The sequence below is a fragment of the Zingiber officinale genome, chromosome 3A (assembly GCF_018446385.1).
Source record: "Zingiber officinale cultivar Zhangliang chromosome 3A, Zo_v1.1, whole genome shotgun sequence".
In the NCBI taxonomy this organism is placed as follows: domain Eukaryota; kingdom Viridiplantae; phylum Streptophyta; class Magnoliopsida; order Zingiberales; family Zingiberaceae; genus Zingiber; species Zingiber officinale.
The window spans coordinates 49,903,156-49,922,616 of NC_055990.1; the positions used below are offsets into that span (position 1 = coordinate 49,903,156).

Here is a 19,461-nt window from a genome sequence, read left to right on the forward strand (position 1 = left end):
CCGACTCCATCCATTCCAGAGAACGAGCTACCGAGCCCTCTCTGACCTCCCATGTCCCCGTGCCAAGCTCCCTGCTTGGACTTTTCCCGTGCCAAGCTCCATCCTTGGACTTTTCCCGTGCCAAGCTCCCTGCTTGGACTTTTCCCGTGCCAAGCTCCCTGCTTGGGATTTTCCGTGCCAAGTCTCCATACTTGGACTTTTCCCGTGCCAAGCTCCCTGCTTGGACTTTTCCATGCCAAGTCTCCATACTTGGACTTTTCCCGAATCAGGTCAACTCAAGTTAGGTCAACCAGGTCAACCTTGACCAAAGGTTGCACCCACAATCCCCCAACTTCCTATTCTTGTCAAACATCAAAATATAACTTCTCTATTCTTGTCAAACATCAAAATATACCTCGAGTCAGGTCAACTTGAGTCGGGTCACCCAGGTCAACCTTGACCTAAAGTTGCACCAACACAGAGATTAGATTGTTCCAATACAAACATGGAAACCAGGCTAATCGGTCGACTGAACCTAGGGATGGATCGATCGAACAATAAAAGCATTAATGGAGAATTAATTTCAAATCTTGGCGAATAGGAAAACTGCTCTGTTCGGTTGACCAAACAACGTGATCAGTTGATCGATCAATTAATGCTCATAAATGTGTGAAGATAAGATCTCAGCGAAGAAGGAAAGCACGGGGTTCAGTTGACCGATAGGAGGATCAGTTGACTAAAAGGATTAGTTGATCGAATGACTTTTTGGTTGACTGAATAAGACTTATATAAGGGGTGCTTGAGGTCCAAAACTAGGCAAAATTTTTATCTGTTCCGAATTAGCTCTTTGTTCATGCTTCTGATATTCTACACATCATCTTCACGTGCAAGCTACTACATTGAGGATTGTCGGCAAGCATCGCTTCTTACTCTTTTATGGGTATAATTTTTATTAGCTTACATTGTTTTAATTTCAAGAAGATAGTTGTGTGTTACTATCTTCTAGTTGCATTGTACGGATTACCTGTCTTTGAAGATTTCAGGAAGAAAAATTATAGTGAATTGCCCAACGGTGAGATCAAGGATCGTGGGTCTTGGAGTAGGAGTCGACATAGGTCCGAACCAAGTAACCACCTGAGTTACGTTCTTTCTTTTTCTATCTTATTTTCAGTTGTCTTACTTTGATATTTGTTTTACAAATCAATACAAAAAGAAAAAATTTTAACGATGAATATTCACCCCTCTTTATCTTTTCATTTTGATCCATCAATTGGTATCAGAGTAGGCCACTCTGAATTTATTTAACAATTTTTTGAGCACTTTTAAAAACTTTTTATTTTTTAAAAAAGATTTTTTTGATCATATTTTTCTTTTTCATCTCGTACTGCTAATCCCAAGACGAGAGTCTTGGAAACCTTCTTTTGTTAATTCCCTTGTGCAAGAATGTCGATGTTATATCAAGAAGGGCAAAACATCTATGACCATCCATCGTACAATCAAGTCTACTTCAATTGTTGGAGGCGAGGAATGGAATCTTTCATAGGAAGTGAGAGTTTTGATAACTGGATTATATTGAAACAATCTTCTCAAAACTCAGAAGCAAACACAAAGGTAATGAATATATTAATTAATGTTTTGCCTAACAAAATTGTGTCTACTAGAAAATTATGAGAATGCATTCGAGTTGTGGACCCAATTGATCAAGCTTCATAAGACACTATCAAGGCTAGAAGAACAAGGCAAAAGTGAGTTCGAACCCGAGTCTAAATCCAGAGAGTTATCTTCAGAGTCAAACTTAGAAGAGCAAGACCAAGTCCACTTCATTACACTAATGGCTGAGGAGGTGGCTGATGGATCCGAACTTGAGTTAGAACAAGAGTTCGAATCTGAATCCAAGATGACAATAGTCAAAGGGGAGAATCCTAACAAGGGTTTAAAAGGTAACATTGTAAATACAAAATCTAAAGATCACATAATATGTTTTAAATGCAGTAAAAGATGGCACTACAAAAATAAGTGTCCTACTTATAAGAGTGGATTCACATAACTGGAAGTAAAGGAGGAACCGATGCCTAGTGTCTGGAAAAGGAAGCACCACATTGAATGCTCCAAGTGCAAAAGAACGGGACATTACAAATTTCAATGCCCAGAGAGAAGACCTAAGGACTTAGGGGAAGCAATTAAGATAAATCAACTAAAATTTTATAAAAATTTGCATGCTTTACAATTTTCATATTTAGATTGCACTGAAGAACTAGAAATGCATGAATGTTCTAAATTAACATTGTTTAACAAAAATAATTTAATTAATAAAAATTTAACTAATTTAAATGTAACCAAACTTGATAAAATTAACTCAAATCTTAATTTATTTGATCAAAACGTAGATCCAAATATATTAAATTTTACTTTAAATCTGGATAATAAAAATTTAAAGATAAATAAAAATAAATAAAATTTGATTAAAAATATAAAAAATGAAAATAAGGATTTAATAAAAAAAAAATCTTTAAACTTTAAAAACAAGAATTTAGAAAATAAATTTTCAACTAATAATAATCAAAATTCTACCTTAAGATTAAATAAAAAAAAAATTAAAGTTAAGAAAATTAGAAAAGTAAAATAACTTCTTAAAAAATAAAATAACTTCTTAAAAAATAAAATTGATAAACTAGAAAATATTATTAATAATTTTACCAACTCACAAAATCTAGATCTAGGTTACAAGTTAAAGTCAAATCTAAAATAAAACTTCAAACTCCACAAATTTAATTATAATAATGTACCCTTTAATTAAGAAAGCGATCAATAAAAAAAAATAATAATAATAATAATAATAATAATAATAATAATAATAAGACTTGTTTGACTTGATTGGTTACATGCTCATCTTGCTATGATCATGCATATGTTAAATTAAATGTTATATGTCATTTTATTCTTATGTTAATGTGTTAATTTAGAATGGTTAGTTAGAAAGGTTTAACCGGCCCTAATAACATAGTATTGGAATTGATTGGGATGATAGTAAACCAAGGAAACTTTGTCGAAGACATGTCTAGGCTGAATCAAATGTATTCTACTTGGTACATTAGACCTAGTGGATCTGGCTGAAGCTATCCCAGTCAAACATGAACTAGTTAGACCAAAATCTAGTATTAAGTTCTTTAGACAGGACTATTTTGAAAAATATTCAGAAAATGGTCTACCATTAATACACAAGAAGGCCATATGTGTGAGATACAGTAATTAAATAATAAGTGTGAGATACCGTAAATTTAAAATAATAAATATTATTGGACGAAAAATCTTATGGGATTTTTTTCAGAATTTTTAGAAAATTTTCGGGATTTAAACGGAGTCCGTATGATCCGTTTTGAGGAGATGGATTCGGGGAACAAAGGAGACCTATTTGGATACCTAATTAAGTGGGAGTTGATTTAGGGATGGACTTAGACTTTGATTGATCAAATCTAGGGTTAAATCTCAATTTCCCTAATTTTTTTTACCCCGATTCTTATTCTCTTCATCCCCGATTTCCTTCTGCCCGAAACTCCCCTTCCTCTCTCGCGCTCTCTCCTCGCCCGATCGCCGGCCGCCGCGAGCCCACCGCCGGCAACCATCTCTTTCTCCAGCGTGTCTCGGCTGAGCCTCCCGCCCCTCTCGCGACTTTGCCCTAGATCGCCGACCGCGCCTCCTCACGCCATCGCCCGACGCTATGCCACAACAGTCGCCGGTGAGTCTCGATGTTGTGATTATCCGAGGGTTGGCTTACCATATCTCTCTCTCTCGATTTATTGGCCGTGCCCTAGCTCAGATTTGTCAATTGCCACAGCCCTGATTCTCCGGTCATCGACTCCTTGTTGCAGCTTTCTCTTGTGGCCAGACATCGCAACCAGGTGCGAGCCCTAGTTTTGGTTCACTGCTGCATCGTTCTTCCTGATTGGATTGTCGCCGTGGATATGAGGGATCGCTACTTGATCTCTCCAACCGATCCCTGTATTGGTTGGAGCTTCCATTCTTGATCTTGGTCTGTGCTTACATATCTTGATCTTTTCTTTGTATATGGATTCAGTTCTGTTCTAATTGTGGAGACCAAGTGTTCTCCCAGATTCCAGCCACGGGAAGGTGTTTTGATGAAATTCCTTGAAATCTAGTCTCCTCTGTTTGTGCCAGATCAGCTGTGAATGGGTGGGAAAGCTCTATTCTTCTCCACAGTAAACTTTGGATTTCTTCCTCAAAGGGTATGGATCTATTTTGGATCAAGGTAAGCTAAGTATGTAGATTTAGTTTGATACTAGGAGGAATTCTCTCTTGACTACCCTATTTAGTTGATACTATTTCCTGGAATTGCGGTGGCAGATTTAGGATGCTTGATTTACTATGGCGATCTTTCTTTAGCTGAGGATGGAAAGAAGAAAGCTATTAAGGTTAGTTTTCATGGTAAACATTGATCCGATCAATGAATATATTGATACTAGTTTAAGTATGTGATATTATGTGGTGGTATGGTTAGTTGTTGATGGAGATGCTAGGTTGATGTGGGTTTATGGTGGAGATTTGATTTTGTGATAGATTGTAGTGGATTGACATCATTATGTAGTGAATTTAAAAGGATTTATGATGAGATTTGATTAGTGTTTGATTGATGATAGATTATGTGAATTGAATTGGATTAATTCATGAGGAGATTTGATTGTGGATTGTGTTTGGATTTAGAAAGAGTTGGATTAAGGATGATCTTATCATCTACTTTGGGTTGGATATTTAGATGGAATTAAACAGTGTTACCTAATCGACGTAGGATTAGGTTATGGGTCTAGCTAGTTGTTGATTATGTGATTAGCTAAATAATATATGTATATATCATGTGATCGCAGGACTTGGATTCGGGACGAGCATCTCGACTCGAGATTACTTGACATGACCTACACTTTAAGGCGGGTATTTCTTCCTTGACCTCTATGTAGATTTTCTTATACTTAGTGCATGGTTATTATTGGATGAATTAGGCTGCTTTATCTTATATCATGATCGGTTGCTGTTTTCCTGCATGACACTTACGCTTGATCCTTGCGATGATCTATTTAATTCATATACAGTCTCTACTCTTGATATCTACTCTGTTGTTATTTCACGTGTAGAGTGTGTCTTGTAGGGATTGTCGGGTTGTTGGTATTACCATGCTGATTGGGTATATGATATTGATTGTACATAGGTGGGGATGTGTTATAGGAGTCATCTTGTTGACCGTGCATTTACATATGGTGTGTACATACGTATTTGTCATGTACTTTTGGAGGAGTGGTGTTGATTGTATGTTTGGGGTATATACACCTGTCTGTTGTGTTTTTACTGGAGGATATATGTTGATTGTACTTATATTTTTGTGTACATGTGTCTGGTGGGATTATTGGAGATTTTTGGTTGATTATACATATGTAGTGTGTACATATGTTTGGTGGGATATGTGGATGTATCATGACGATTATACTCTTGTTGGAGGTATTTATGAGGTTTAGGGTGTTGCATGGATGATGATTATATATATATATATATATATATATATATATATATATATATATATATATATATATATATATATATATATATATATATATATATCATGTTCATCATTTATTGCATCTGATGACTATTGTCTCCCTTGTGGTTGAGAGAGTCATCGGTTTGGTTTAGTGCCGCACACTCGGCCACTCATGGGTAGTGGTAGCCGGAGCAGTTGTCGCTCATCCTGTCGTGCCACCCGGTCACGAGGTTTAGTGAGATCCGGCGTTGTGAGCAGTCAGGGACCCTGATACTATGTAGCTAGATAGTTACTAGTGGACTGTCCGCCTCGACCACTATATAGTGGGCTGGAGGGTAGTACAGTCGTCACAGACCCAAGCCTCTCGGCCATACAGGGGTCGTGGTGTCTGGAGAGGTGGCGGGGTGACCATGGAGCATGCATACGCAGTTATTATTCTTGCATTTGATGCGCGGTGCATCTGCATTTGCATACATGCCTAGTAGATACTAGTTACATGTGATTGTCGTTGTTGCACTTGTTTGAGATATGGTTGTTGCATTTGGTTGCCATACTGCATACATGTCATTTATTTTACATGTATATGCAGTCGTACTTATATTGCACAGGTGTCACGGGTATATCTGTTGCAGATCCGGTGAGTTTACTGATCATTGTACCATGTGTCGATTCCAGATTGGGTATGTATCTGTCATTATGTTAGTTGTGGTTTGTACGGTTTATATGTCAGGTTATTATGTCAGATATGTTTAGGTGCATTGATTATGATAGTATGATCATGTTCTTTATTCCCTACTGAGACTGTATACTTGTGATCTCCATGTTGTTTATGGACCATGCACTATCTTTTCTATTACCCGCTGAGTTACCTATACTCACCACCGCATGTAAACATTTATGTTTTCAGGTAGATGGTTGGTGTCGCTCGGAGTATCCTGTCTGCCGGGTCCTACGTCACATCCGAAGATCGTGATTGTTTTCTTTTGTATATTCTTTTCTTATTTTTGGCATTGTATTTGTGTATAGCCATGTGGCTATCCTATGGTTTTGGTGATGTATTTGTGTTTAAGTCGTGCCGGCATGCGTTGTAACTATTTGTCTTGTGTGGGCTTTCCGTTTTCGTTTTTCCGCTGTGTTGGTTTTTAGTACAGCCGTGTGAGCTGTTTTATATATAACTGCGTGGTTGTGATTGTTTCATTCCAGCCGTGTGGGCTGTTATTATAACTGCTTGGTTGTGTATATAAATATTCCAACCGCATGTGGCTGATGTATTGTGCTTGTAGTGATGCTTCATATTGTCACTGGTATAGGGGAGATTTTGCCGGATTTTTGTCTGGCAGGGACTCCTTTGGGGGCGTGACAATTTAGTGGTATCAGAGCAGGTTTACGTTACTTGCTATGTGTTTTGGATTTTCGAGATTTATCTGATACCAATTAAGTGGTATCAGAGCAGGTACGATGCCTATTATTCGTGTTTTGGATTTTGTGATTCGATTTTCTTGATGTGACTTTTCGGGTTTTGGGACCAGGCAGCAGCAGGACATCTCCAGGCTATAGGAGGTATGTTTGCATATTGTTATCATGCATTTATGTTGGTGTATGTATTGTTGCCCATATAGTGATGATGTGTGTTAGTGTTCTCTTGTTAGTACTTGCCTATTTGTTTGTAGTATGCATTGCATATGCTGGGTCAATCACTGATCACGGTTGACCTAATGGAGATCAAGGATTACAGTCTCAGGGGATTCGTCATATCATGCTACCAGTAGTTCTAGTGTCTGTTACTACTAGTTGGTTGAGAGTCAGAGTCATATACTAGTTTCTGTTATCATTAGTTGGGTAGTGGATGATATCTGTATACCCATATTGATTCAGTTAGTAGAGTATCAGTTTACTCTTGTTGGCTCGATTAGTTGAGGATTGTTTTACCAGGTTGACTTTGGTGGGTAGGTATCGATTTACCTTAGTTAGTTTCATCAGTGGATGATTGATTTACTCTTATTGGATCAGTTAGGAGATGATCGATTTATTTTGTTGGTCCGACCAGTAGGGGACTGACTTACTCTATTTTTAGAGATTCCTATCTTTGGGATGTTTCATACTTGGTTAGATATTTTGACTTGTACCGGTGTAGAAAGGACTGAATTGGCCGTATACCATTATCGGCTTAGTCAGTGTATAGAGGATCGATGTATCCTATTTCATGGGGACTTCGACCATGGACTGTCTGTACCTGGTAGGATGACTTAGAAGGTACATTCGGATAGGATACTCCACTGATAGGGAAAAGTGTAAAGCTACCTGCTTAACACTTATGAGATACAATCATTATTGGGGCGTATGAGTTGGAGAGTACATTCGGACATATGAGTTGTACTGACGTGAGAGAGTTGAAATTAGCTGCTTAACCTTTACGTGACCCGGTACCACGTGAAGGAAGAAGCAGAGAATGCTTTTTGGAGATCAGGTCATCACTTAGTGATTTCCTTGAGGTGTTTGGAGAGAGAGTAGTTCTCTACTTCTTCGTTAGCATGATGGATTTTAAGGCGATGACTAGTAGACTCGTCTAACGTTGCTCCATGGGAGATCCTGACTCATAGAGCTATCGGATGTAGTTAGATATCTTTGATGTACCTAGTGACCTACGACCTGTAATGATACGGAGGTAGTGGTATTAGTTGAGTAATACCTAGAAGTTCCGATCATAACTAGGTATGATTTCAGATGATGATCTTCGAGGGGTAGAGCGTTGATTGACAGATATTTTGATCAGCTATTTAGTTATAGCGTTCCTCTATCTTTGTATTCATTGCTTGATACTGAAGGTTGCTGAACCTCAGGGTGGAGCAATCATAGTAGGATGTGGTACAAGATAATGGTTAGACGACTCAGCTAACATTGTCTCTATCGGGTGGCTCAAGACCTTAACCACGTGATCATTTTACCCGATCTTGTAGTCTATATCTCGGATCAGAGGATTCGATCTTTTATCGATATCTGTCGAGGGGCATTTATAGGATGGTTATGAGAGTTGTGGAGATACTTTCTAGATGGGTAGACTCTTAGTCAGAAGGTTGTGTGACCCTTTGACTTTGGATTGACATTCCTTTATTATGGATATTTGATTATCAAAAAGGATGAGACGATGAGATTTGACAGACTTTATGGATACAGTTAGTTTGTTGGCAGTAGGTGTTGAGGGTAGGATGCTTTCGTTTTTCTCTATCATTGTTTATGAGACTATCTGGTATGATTGATTGATGTTGAGGACGATTTTGATTGGTGGATATTGAGAGATCAGGTGTAGTGATATGATATCTTTTGATGATCTATTAGTGGATATTTGATTTAATGATCTATTGTTTAGTATTTGATGTTGATAGATGTGAGGAGTAGCACTTGTGTGGTATATATGGATTTGTTGATTTGTAGTGCGTGATCAGATCACAGGTTTGTCGAGGATCTTACGGTTGGATCTGCTTATTGTACGGATATTATGAGGATATGGTTTTATCATTTAGGCATACAGTGCTCTAGATGTTTTGATGGACTCGATGTACTTGGTATTCTTAGGGTTTGGATCAGTTTTCATTGTCTTTATTCGCGATGTTGTGATCTATTCCCGATCTGAGGTGGATCACGTACACTAGCTTCGCATAATTCTAGAGATGTTTCGACGGGAACATCTATATGTGAAGTTAGTAGTACGTATTGTGATTGTCTTTTATGAGTTTTTGGGACACATTGTCTCTGATAGAGGGATATCGGTGGATCCACAGGAGATAGAGGTGGTTATCAGTTGGGAGTGGGCGTAGTCTATATTGGAGACTCGCAGCTTCCTTGGTCTAGCTGGATATTACTGGAGATTTGATTGAGGGTTTTCTCCAGCATTTACGCAATTGACCGGAGTGTCTAGGAAGAGTATGGAATTTTCCTGGATAGATGTTTGTGAGATCAGTTTAGATAACTGCACCGTCTTAGTTATGCTTTCTAGTGTAGACGGATTTACACTCTACACAGATGTATCGTATCTGCGAGTTGGTGTAGTTCCGATATAGTATGAGCGGAGCAGTCTCATGCCAGTATATCGAATTATCGTGTGATGGGAATGAGATTCATAGATCTCTATGGGAGATTGTGTGTGTTTTCGAGTCACTTCTTATCCGGGAGGAGTTACTGCAGGAAACACATTGATCTGGATTTGTAATATATTCGGTTGACACCTGATGTATGGAGATTTGGAGCGTTCTTATTGGTTGATTGACCTGAAGAAAGACATTGCGGATTTTGTAGCTTGATGTCTATTATGTCAGTAAGTGGAGGCGGAACATCAGAGATTAGTAGGATTGCCTCCGTTGATTTGGATACTAGAGTGGAGTGGGAGTATGTTATGATGGATCTTGTTGTGGGATTACCCAAGACTCGGAGGGGATATGATGGTTTGGGTAATCATGGCTGGGTGATGACTTGCTTTCTAGCTATGGATTTGTAGGATAGATTCTTTTGGATTGAGTAGTAGGATTATACTCTAGAGGGATTATCGGACTGGATGATGTATCTCTGAATATGGTTTTGGATGGAGATCTACGATTTCACATCCTGGTTTTGACTGTGGTTACAACAGATTTTGGGATTGGAGCTTTACTATAGTATGGATTTTCACCCTTAGACTGATGGATAGTCTGAGTGTTTTGTACAAATGTTGGAGGATTTGTGGATAGTGGATTTTGAATTTTAGAGGTGTTTGATTTATCCACAGTTGGCTAGATTGCATAGTTGGAGTAGCGGGAGTAGGGTGAGTTCATAGCTCACAAGTTGTCGTTAGTCACTTGGAGGAGGATTATCATGTTTGGAGATATGTTTATGATACTAGGGTTGGAGATTTGTTTATGATACTTGGATGAGTGACTTATGAGCATGTTGATTGGTAGTTACCTCGGAGGAGGGTCCCTGAGTTGACCAGTAAATTTGGGGACCAAATTTCTATTAGTGGGGGAGAATGTGAGATACCGTAAATTTAAAATAATAAATATTATTGGACGAAAAATCTTATGGGATTTTTTCAGAATTTTTAGAAAATTTTCGGGATTTAAACGGAGTCCGTATGATCCGTTTTGAGGAGATGGATTCGGGGAACAAAGGAGACCTATTTGGATACCTAATTAAGTGGGAGTTGATTTAGGGATGGACTTAGACTTTGATTGATCAAATCTAGGGTTAAATCTCAATTTCCCTAATTTTTTTTACCCCGATTCTTATTCTCTTCCTCCCCGATTTCCTTCTGCCCGAAACTCCCCTTCCTCTCTCGCGCTCTCTCCTCGCCCGATCGCCGGCCGCCGTGAGCCCACCGCCGGCAACCATCTCTTTCTCCAGCGTGTCACGGCTGAGCCTCCCCCCCCTCTCGCGACTTTGCCCTAGATCGCCGACCGCGCCTCCTCACGCCATCGCCCGACGCTATGCCACAACAGTCGCCGGTGAGTCTCGATGTTGTGATTATCCGAGGGTTGGCTTACCATATCTCTCTCTCTCGATTTATTGGCCGTGCCCTAGCTCAGATTTGTCGATTGCCACAGCCCTGATTCTCCGGTCATCGACTCCTTGTTGCAGCTTTCTCTTGTGGCCAGACATCGCAACCAGGTGCGAGCCCTAGTTTTGGTTCACTGCTGCATCGTTCTTCCTGATTGGATTGTCGCCGTGGATATGAGGGATCGCTACTTGATCTCTCCAACCGATCCCTGTATTGGTTGGAGCTTCCATTCTTGATCTTGGTCTGTGCTTACATATCTTGATCTTTTCTTTGTATATGGATTCAGTTCTGTTCCAATTGTGGAGACCAAGTGTTCTCCCAGATTCCAGCCACGGGAAGGTGTTTTGATGAAATTCCTTGAAATCTAGTCTCCTCTGTTTGTGCCAGATCAGCTGTGAATGGGTGGGAAAGCTCTATTCTTCTCCACAGTAAACTTTGGATTTCTTCCTCAAAGGGTATGGATCTATTTTGGATCAAGGTAAGCTAAGTATGTAGATTTAGTTTGATACTAGGAGGAATTCTCTCTTGACTACCCTATTTAGTTGATACTATTTCCTGGAATTGCGGTGGCAGATTTAGGATGCTTGATTTACTATGGCGATCTTTCTTTAGCTGAGGATGGAAAGAAGAAAGCTATTAAGGTTAGTTTTCATGGTAAACATTGATCCGATCAATGAATATATTGATACTAGTTTAAGTATGTGATATTATGTGGTGGTATGGTTAGTTGTTGATGGAGATGCTAGGTTGATGTGGGTTTATGGTGGAGATTTGATTTTGTGATAGATTGTAGTGGATTGACATCATTATGTAGTGAATTTAAAAGGATTTATGATGAGATTTGATTAGTGTTTGATTGATGATAGATTATGTGAATTGAATTGGATTAATTCATGAGGAGATTTGATTGTGGATTGTGTTTGGATTTAGAAAGAGTTGGATTAAGGATGATCTTATCATCTACTTTGGGTTGGATATTTAGATGGAATTAAACAGTGTTATCTAATCGACGTAGGATTAGGTTATGGGTCTAGCTAGTTGTTGATTATGTGATTAGCTAAATAATATATGTATATATCATGTGATCGCAGGACTTGGATTCGGGACGAGCATCTCGACTCGAGATTACTTGACATGACCTACACTTTAAGGCGGGTATTTCTTCCTTGACCTCTATGTAGATTTTCTTATACTTAGTGCATGGTTATTATTGGATGAATTAGGCTGCTTTATCTTATATCATGATCGGTTGCTGTTTTCCTGCATGACACTTACGCTTGATCCTTGCGATGATCTATTTAATTCATATACAGTCTCTACTCTTGATATCTACTCTGTTGTTATTTCACGTGTAGAGTGTGTCTTGTAGGGATTGTCGGGTTGTTGGTATTACCATGCTGATTGGGTATATGATATTGATTGTACATAGGTGGGGATGTGTTATAGGAGTCATCTTGTTGACCGTGCATTTACATATGGTGTGTACATACGTATTTGTCATGTACTTTTGGAGGAGTGGTGTTGATTGTATGTTTGGGGTATATACACCTGTCTGTTGTGTTTTTATTGGAGGATATATGTTGATTGTACTTATATTTTTGTGTACATGTGTCTGGTGGGATTATTGGAGATTTTTGGTTGATTATACATATGTAGTGTGTACATATGTTTGGTGGGATATGTGGATGTATCATGACGATTATACTCTTGTTGGAGGTATTTATGAGGTTTAGGGTGTTGCATGGATGATGATTATATATATATATATATATATATATATATATATATATATATATATATATATATATATATATATATATATATATATATCATGTTCATCATTCATTGCATCTGATGACTATTGTCTCCCTTGTGGTTGAGAGAGTCATCGGTTTGGTTTAGTGCCGCACACTCGGCCACTCATGGGTAGTGGTAGCCGGAGCAGTTGTCGCTCGTCCTGTCGTGCCACCCGGTCACGAGGTTTAGTGAGATCCGGCGTTGTGAGCAGTCAGGGACCCTGATACTATGTAGCTAGATAGTTACTAGTGGACTGTCCGCCTCGACCACTATATAGTGGGCTGGAGGGTAGTACAGTCGTCACAGACCCAAGCCTCTCGGCCATACAGGGGTCGTGGTGTCTGGAGAGGTGGCGGGGGTGACCATGGAGCATGCATACGCAGTTATTATTCTTGCATTTGATGCGCGGTGCATCTGCATTTGCATACATGCCTAGTAGATACTAGTTACATGTGATTGTCGTTGTTGCACTTGTTTGAGATATGGTTGTTGCATTTGGTTGCCATACTGCATACATGTCATTTATTTTACATGTATATGCAGTCGTACTTATATTGCACAGGTGTCACGGGTATATCTGTTGCAGATCCGGTGAGTTTACTGATCATTGTACCATGTGTCGATTCTAGATTAGATATGTATCTGTCATTATGTTAGTTGTGGTTTGTACGGTTTATATGTCAGGTTATTATGTCAGATATGTTTAGGTGCATTGATTATGATAGTATGATCATGTTCTTTATTCCCTACTGAGACTGTATACTTGTGATCTCCATGTTGTTTATGGACCATGCACTATCTTTTCTATTACCCGCTGAGTTACCTATACTCACCACCGCATGTATACATTTATGTTTTCAGGTAGCCTGTAGATGGTTGGTGTCGCTCGGAGTATCCTGTCTGCCGGGTCCTACGTCACATCCGAAGATCGTGATTGTTTTCTTTTGTATATTCTTTTCTTATTTTTGGCATTGTATTTGTGTATAGCCATGTGGCTATCCTATGGTTTTGGTGATGTATTTGTGTTTAAGCCGTGCCGGCATGCGTTGTAACTATTTGTCTTGTGTGGGCTTTCCGTTTTCGTTTTTCCGCTGTGTTGGTTTTTAGTACAGCCGTGTGAGCTGTTTTATATATAACTGCGTGATTGTGATTGTTTCATTCCAGCCGTGTGGGCTGTTATTATAACTGCGTGGTTGTGTTTATAAATATTCCAGCCGCATGTGGCTGATGTATTGTGCTTGTAGTGATGCTTCATATTGTCACTGGTATAGGGGAGATTTTGCCGGATTTTTGTCTGGCAGGGACTCCTTTGGAGGCGTGACAATAAGTGCTCACTACAACAAAATTACTAATAGACAATAATTAAAAACCGTTATGAAAGATAAAAAATTGTTGTTAATTGATGCGTTGAGAAAGATAAGGGTGTTCAAAGACAACAGTTAAAAACAGTTGTCTTTTTACTTTAAACATAACGATTAAAAACCGTTGTCATTTAGGAAATAACTATTGTCTTTTTACTTAAACATAATGATTCAACTTGAAACACAACGGTGAAAAACTGTTGTGTTTCAGTTGAAAAGACAACGATTTTTAACCGTTGTCTTTGAGCGCTCCTATCTTTCTCAATGTATCAATTTACAACAAATTTTTTGGTCTTTAACAATGATTTTTAACCGTTTTATTTCAAGTGTAAAGACAATGAATTGTACCCGTTGTCTTTGAATGACCTATCTTTTTCAACGCATCAATTTCTCACAATTTATATATATATATATATATATATATATATATATATCTCATCCTAGTTTAAATGATCACTTCACACACACACACACACACACACACACACACACAAACTTTTAGCAAAATATATATACACAATTATATTCAATCCTACAAGTTTACAAATCCTCTTCATCTTCTTGATTTTCAAGTGCAAGCAGTTTTCTAAAAGCAGACTAATGGTAACATGTCAATACCCATGTCAATCTTCAGTAATCTTCCTCTATGTCAAGACCCTTCTTTGTTTTGACCATACTTCAACCTGAGAAATTTAAGAAGCAACAACTAATAAAAAGCAAGAACAAACTTTATAAAAGGCAGTTCAGCTATGCAGCTCACTTTAAGGTGGCTAAATAAGCAATCCAAACCTTGCTGTGCATCCCAAAATTTCTCAATGGATGTTCCGTCGTCTAAATTCTTGAGAATATATGCCTACAAATTAAGAAAATCTAGTGACAAGAAAAAAAAGGATTTTAACACACATTAAAGTAAAAGAGAGTAGATTGCTAAAATGAGTATACTGTATATAGTTAGTTGTTCACTACAACGAACCATATAATTTTAGTTACAGACTCATTATACATGAGAAAAAATATTACAAGAAGAACAAATTACCTCTAACTCAAGAGTGACTAACAAAAGGCAGCTTCTGAACACAAGAACTATGGTATGCATTTCTTGTATGTTCTTGATGTTTATAGTTGCATGAAAATGCTTTAGCTGATATGCGAAAGGAACCTGGATGGGCAACTCACCATATGTCCAGACCTAGAATTTGAGAAAACATAGTTATTAAAAACTACTAGCAGATGCACCCAATAGGGGTAATTCAAAAGAAAATAAAGAAAATCCAAAGACCTTGAATGCTTCTTTGCGGAGTACAATCTTCTTAATACTGGGAAGATGGTTAACGATTCTAAATAATTTACAAACTACTTCAGGGTATGCATAATACTTGTCAATCTTCTCAATGAAGGAGACGGACAATGTAGCTAATAACGGAACATTTTCAAAAGAAAGATCTATGTGTTCTCCATCAAAATTGAAGTTAACTAGACTTGGGGAACAAACCTTAAGACCGCTAAAATCAAACATGTTTATCAAGCATAGTTCATTTAGTAGAGGGCAATTAGTGATTAAAGCCTCAAGCAAGCCCATCCTGTAACATGGAAGCACATCCAAGAAACAGAGACGTAAGACTTGGAAAGCCTTGGAAATGAACAGGTCGAACATGCACCTTGACAGACCTAGAGACATGATCCCTTTACATGTGAGAAGACATGTAGACAACTTATACACATCTCCTGTCCATCTATGTATACTATTTCTTTAATATCACACTTGAAAGAGATGACTTGAGGGCATAATGATCTCTCCTATTGAGATTGTATTTATAATAATTTACAATATAATTACAGCTCAATGATTTACAGCAATTAAGAATAATTAATGCTAATTAATGCTAATTAAAGCTAATTAAAGCTTGCTAAAAATAATCAAGACAGCTAGCTAGCATAATTTACACCTCAGAGCTTTCCTAAATAATCTATATTCTCGACACTCCCCCTCAAGCTGGTTTAAAGATATCTTCCATACCCAGCTTGCTTACTAGACATTCAAATTGTCTTTTGTGTAGCCCTTTTGTAAGTAGATCAGCAACCTGTTCAATGGTGGGAATATAGTCCACACTAATCACATGATTGTCTATTTTTTCTTTGATGAAGTGCTTGTCGACTTCCACATGCTTTGTGCGATCATGAAGTACTGGATTGTGTGCAATTGAAATTGCTGCTCTGTTGTCACAGTGCATCTTTATTGGCGCCAACTCTGATATCTTCAATTCCAATAATAGTCTCTTGATCCACAAAACTTCACATATTCCATGAGCTAAGGCTCTAAACTCAGCCTCTGCGCTGCTTCGAGCTACCACATTTTGTTTCTTGCTACGCCAAGTGACCAAATTACCACCCACAAACGAGCAATATCCCGAAGTAGACCTTCTATCAGTTAGACTTCCTGCCCAGTCAGCATCAGTGTAAGCTTCAACTTGTAGATGTCCCCGGGTTTTAAACAGAAGTCCTTTACCAGGTGTTCTCTTTAGATACCTTAGGATCCGATACACAACATCGAAGTGTTCAGACCCAGGCGAGTGCATGAATTGGCTAACTACACTTACTGGAAATGCTATATCAGGCCGAGTGTGTGATAGATAAATCAGTCTCCCGACAAGTCTTTGATAGCGCTCCCTTTCCTTTACTGATTCTGTTGCTGCTGGTTGTAGTTTGACGTAAGGCTCCATAGGCGTCTCAGCTGGCTTACATCCCAGCATACCAGTTTCGGTCAGCAAGTCAAGGACATATTTTCGTTGGTTGACAAATATACCTTCTTTGGACCTTGCAAACTCCATGCCAAGAAAGTATTTTAACACTCCCAAGTCCTTGATTTCAAATTCTTTTGCAAGCTTTCCTTTAAGTTCTTCAAGTTCCTTGTAGTCACTCCTTGTTAGGATAATATCATCAACATATACAATAAGCACAGCTGTTTTACCTTCCTTTGAGTGTTTGTAAAACATGGTGTGATCAGCTTGACTTTGAACATAACCAAGTCGCTTCACAGCTTTGCCAAAGCGTTCAAACCATGCCCTTGGGGATTGCTTTAGACCATACAAGGCCTTCTTCAGTTTACACACCTTTCCGACTCCGAACTTTCTTTCAAAACCTGGAGGGAGGCTCATAAGTACTTCTTCATCTAGATCTCCATTTAGGAAGGCATTTTTAACATCCAGCTGATATAAGGGCCATTTGAGATTGACCGCAAGTGACAGAAGAACTCGAATTGAGTTAATTTTTGCGACAGGAGCAAATGTTTCCTGGTAATCTATTCTATATGTCTGTGTAAAGCCTTTTGCTACAAGTCTTGCCTTATATCTCTCTACACTTCCATCTGGTTTACTCTTTATAGTGAAGAGCCATCTGCACCCTACTATCTTTTGATCCTTAGGTGCTTCAACAATTACCCAAGTACCATTTTTCTGTAAGGCATTCATTTCTTCAAACACTGCTAATCTCCAATCCTTGTCCTCCAGTGCTTCCTGAATATTTCTAGGTACAACAAGTTTTGAAATATTAATAGTAAATGCCTTATGTGATTCGGATAAATGATCATGGGTTATGTATCTGGCAATGGGATGTTTGGTACAGGTTCGGGTACCTTTTCGAAAAGCAATGGGGAGGTCAAGATTGTCAGGGTCATTTTCTTGTGGAACAATTGAGGTTGGACTAGTAGACTCTAGAATAATAGGTAAAGTGGAGTTTTCATGTGAGTTAGGGGAAAAAGAGGTACCTGGAGTATTCAGTGTTCCTTCGCCCGGGGCTTCCAAAGAGGCTTGTGCTGGAATGGTTAATTCATCTCTACTTCTTCCAAGGACATTTCTCCTAGAATAAACTAAAGGTTCAAGGATATTTCGGTTTTTTTCCATTCGAAGTATTTCCTTTTCTGATAGACCAATTTCATGGTTGACAATTATGGGTTCGGACTCCCCATTATTTTCATTTTGAGATTTTTGAGGTTGGTCAATAACCAAATTTGGAAGAGTTCTAGTTATCTCCCAAAAATTTGGTTCCCTTAGATTCTCCCCCTGAATCAAATTTTTCGTAAAATATGGTTTGGTTTCCATGAAAGTGGCATCCATTGTTATAAAGAACCGTGTTTTTAGAGGACAAAAAAATTTGTAGCCTTTGCGATTTGCAGCATAGCCTATAAAAACACATTTTTCTGCCCTAGGATCTAATTTTGACCGTGATCTCTTAGGTATGTGTACATAAGCGGTGCAACCAAATACTTTAAGGGGTAAATCAGAATTGATGCGAGATTCAGGGAAGTATTTTTTCAAACATTGCAACGGCGTGATGTAGTTTAAAACTCTAGTAGGCATCCTATTAATTAAATAAGTTGCTGTTAGAATTGCATCTCCCCACAAGTACTTTGGAATATTCATGTAAAACATTATGGCCCTAGCAACTTCAAGCAAGTGCCTATTTTTTCTTTCAGAGACTCCATTTTGTTCTGGAGTATCAGGACATGTTGATTGATGTAAGATGCCTTTTTCCCTCAAAAATATTTCTACAGATTGATTGAAATATTCTGTACCATTATCTGTTCTCAAAATACTTATTTTTGTTTGAAATTGGTTTTCAATCAAATTGTAGAATTCTTTAAAAATTTTCTCAACCTCATTCTTGTTTCTCATCAAAAAAACCCAACAGAGTCGAGTATGGTCATCGGTAAAGCTTACAAACCATTTTTTTCCTGATGATATAGTTACCTTTGAGGGTCCCCACACATCACTGTGGAATAAGTAAAAAGGCTTTGATTCAAGGTAAGGTCTAGAGACATATGTTTTACGAGGACTTTTTGCAAGAGTACAACTTTCGCATTGAAAATCTAAGGGGTTCATATTTTTAAACAAATCAGGGAATAAATGTTTCATATATGAAAAACTAGGGTGACCTAAACGGCAATGCCAAACCATTATTTGATCATAAACAGAAAGAGAACTAATACTACTAAGTCCTTGCACAATTTCCTTACTAGGTAAAATGTCCTCAAAGTAGTAAAGACCATTCACCATTTTAGCACTGCCAATCGTCTTCCCCGAGCTCCGGTCCTGAAAGGTACAATGAGAGTCACAAAAAACTACACGACAGTTAGAGTCTTTGGATAATTTACTGACTGAAAGAAGATTGCATGTAAGTTTAGGTACATAGAGAACAGACTTAAGATCTATATTCTCAGAAATTTGGACTGAACCTTTTCCGGCAATAGGTGAAAA

At 38.3% G+C, this 19,461-nt stretch overlaps 1 protein-coding gene across 1 annotated transcript; it reads right to left on the reverse strand.

The window, feature by feature from the left end:
- Nucleotides 1-14,887: 14,887 nt before the first annotated feature.
- LOC122050412 lies at nt 14,888-15,788 on the reverse strand. Its single transcript, XM_042611316.1, has 4 exons — nt 15,489-15,788; nt 15,246-15,398; nt 14,999-15,062; nt 14,888-14,892 (listed from the first exon to the last, which is right to left on the reverse strand). The coding sequence occupies exons 1-4, from the start codon at nt 15,786-15,788 to the stop codon at nt 14,888-14,890; spliced, it is 522 nt and encodes a 173-aa protein (XP_042467250.1).
- Between the last annotated feature and the right edge of the window lie 3,673 nt (nt 15,789-19,461).

Excerpts from the sequence above, each read along its gene's own strand:
- LOC122050412 (XM_042611316.1), bottom strand. The coding sequence starts at position 15,788 with ATGGGCTTGCTTGAGGCTTTAATCACTAATTGCCCTCTACTAAATGAA. Across the intron at positions 15,399-15,488 it reads TCCGCAAAGAAGCATTCAAG|GTCTGGACATATGGTGAGTT; the intron begins GTCTTTGGATTT and ends CTCAAATTCTAG. Across the intron at positions 15,063-15,245 it reads TAGTCACTCTTGAGTTAGAG|GCATATATTCTCAAGAATTT; the intron begins GTAATTTGTTCT and ends CTTAATTTGTAG.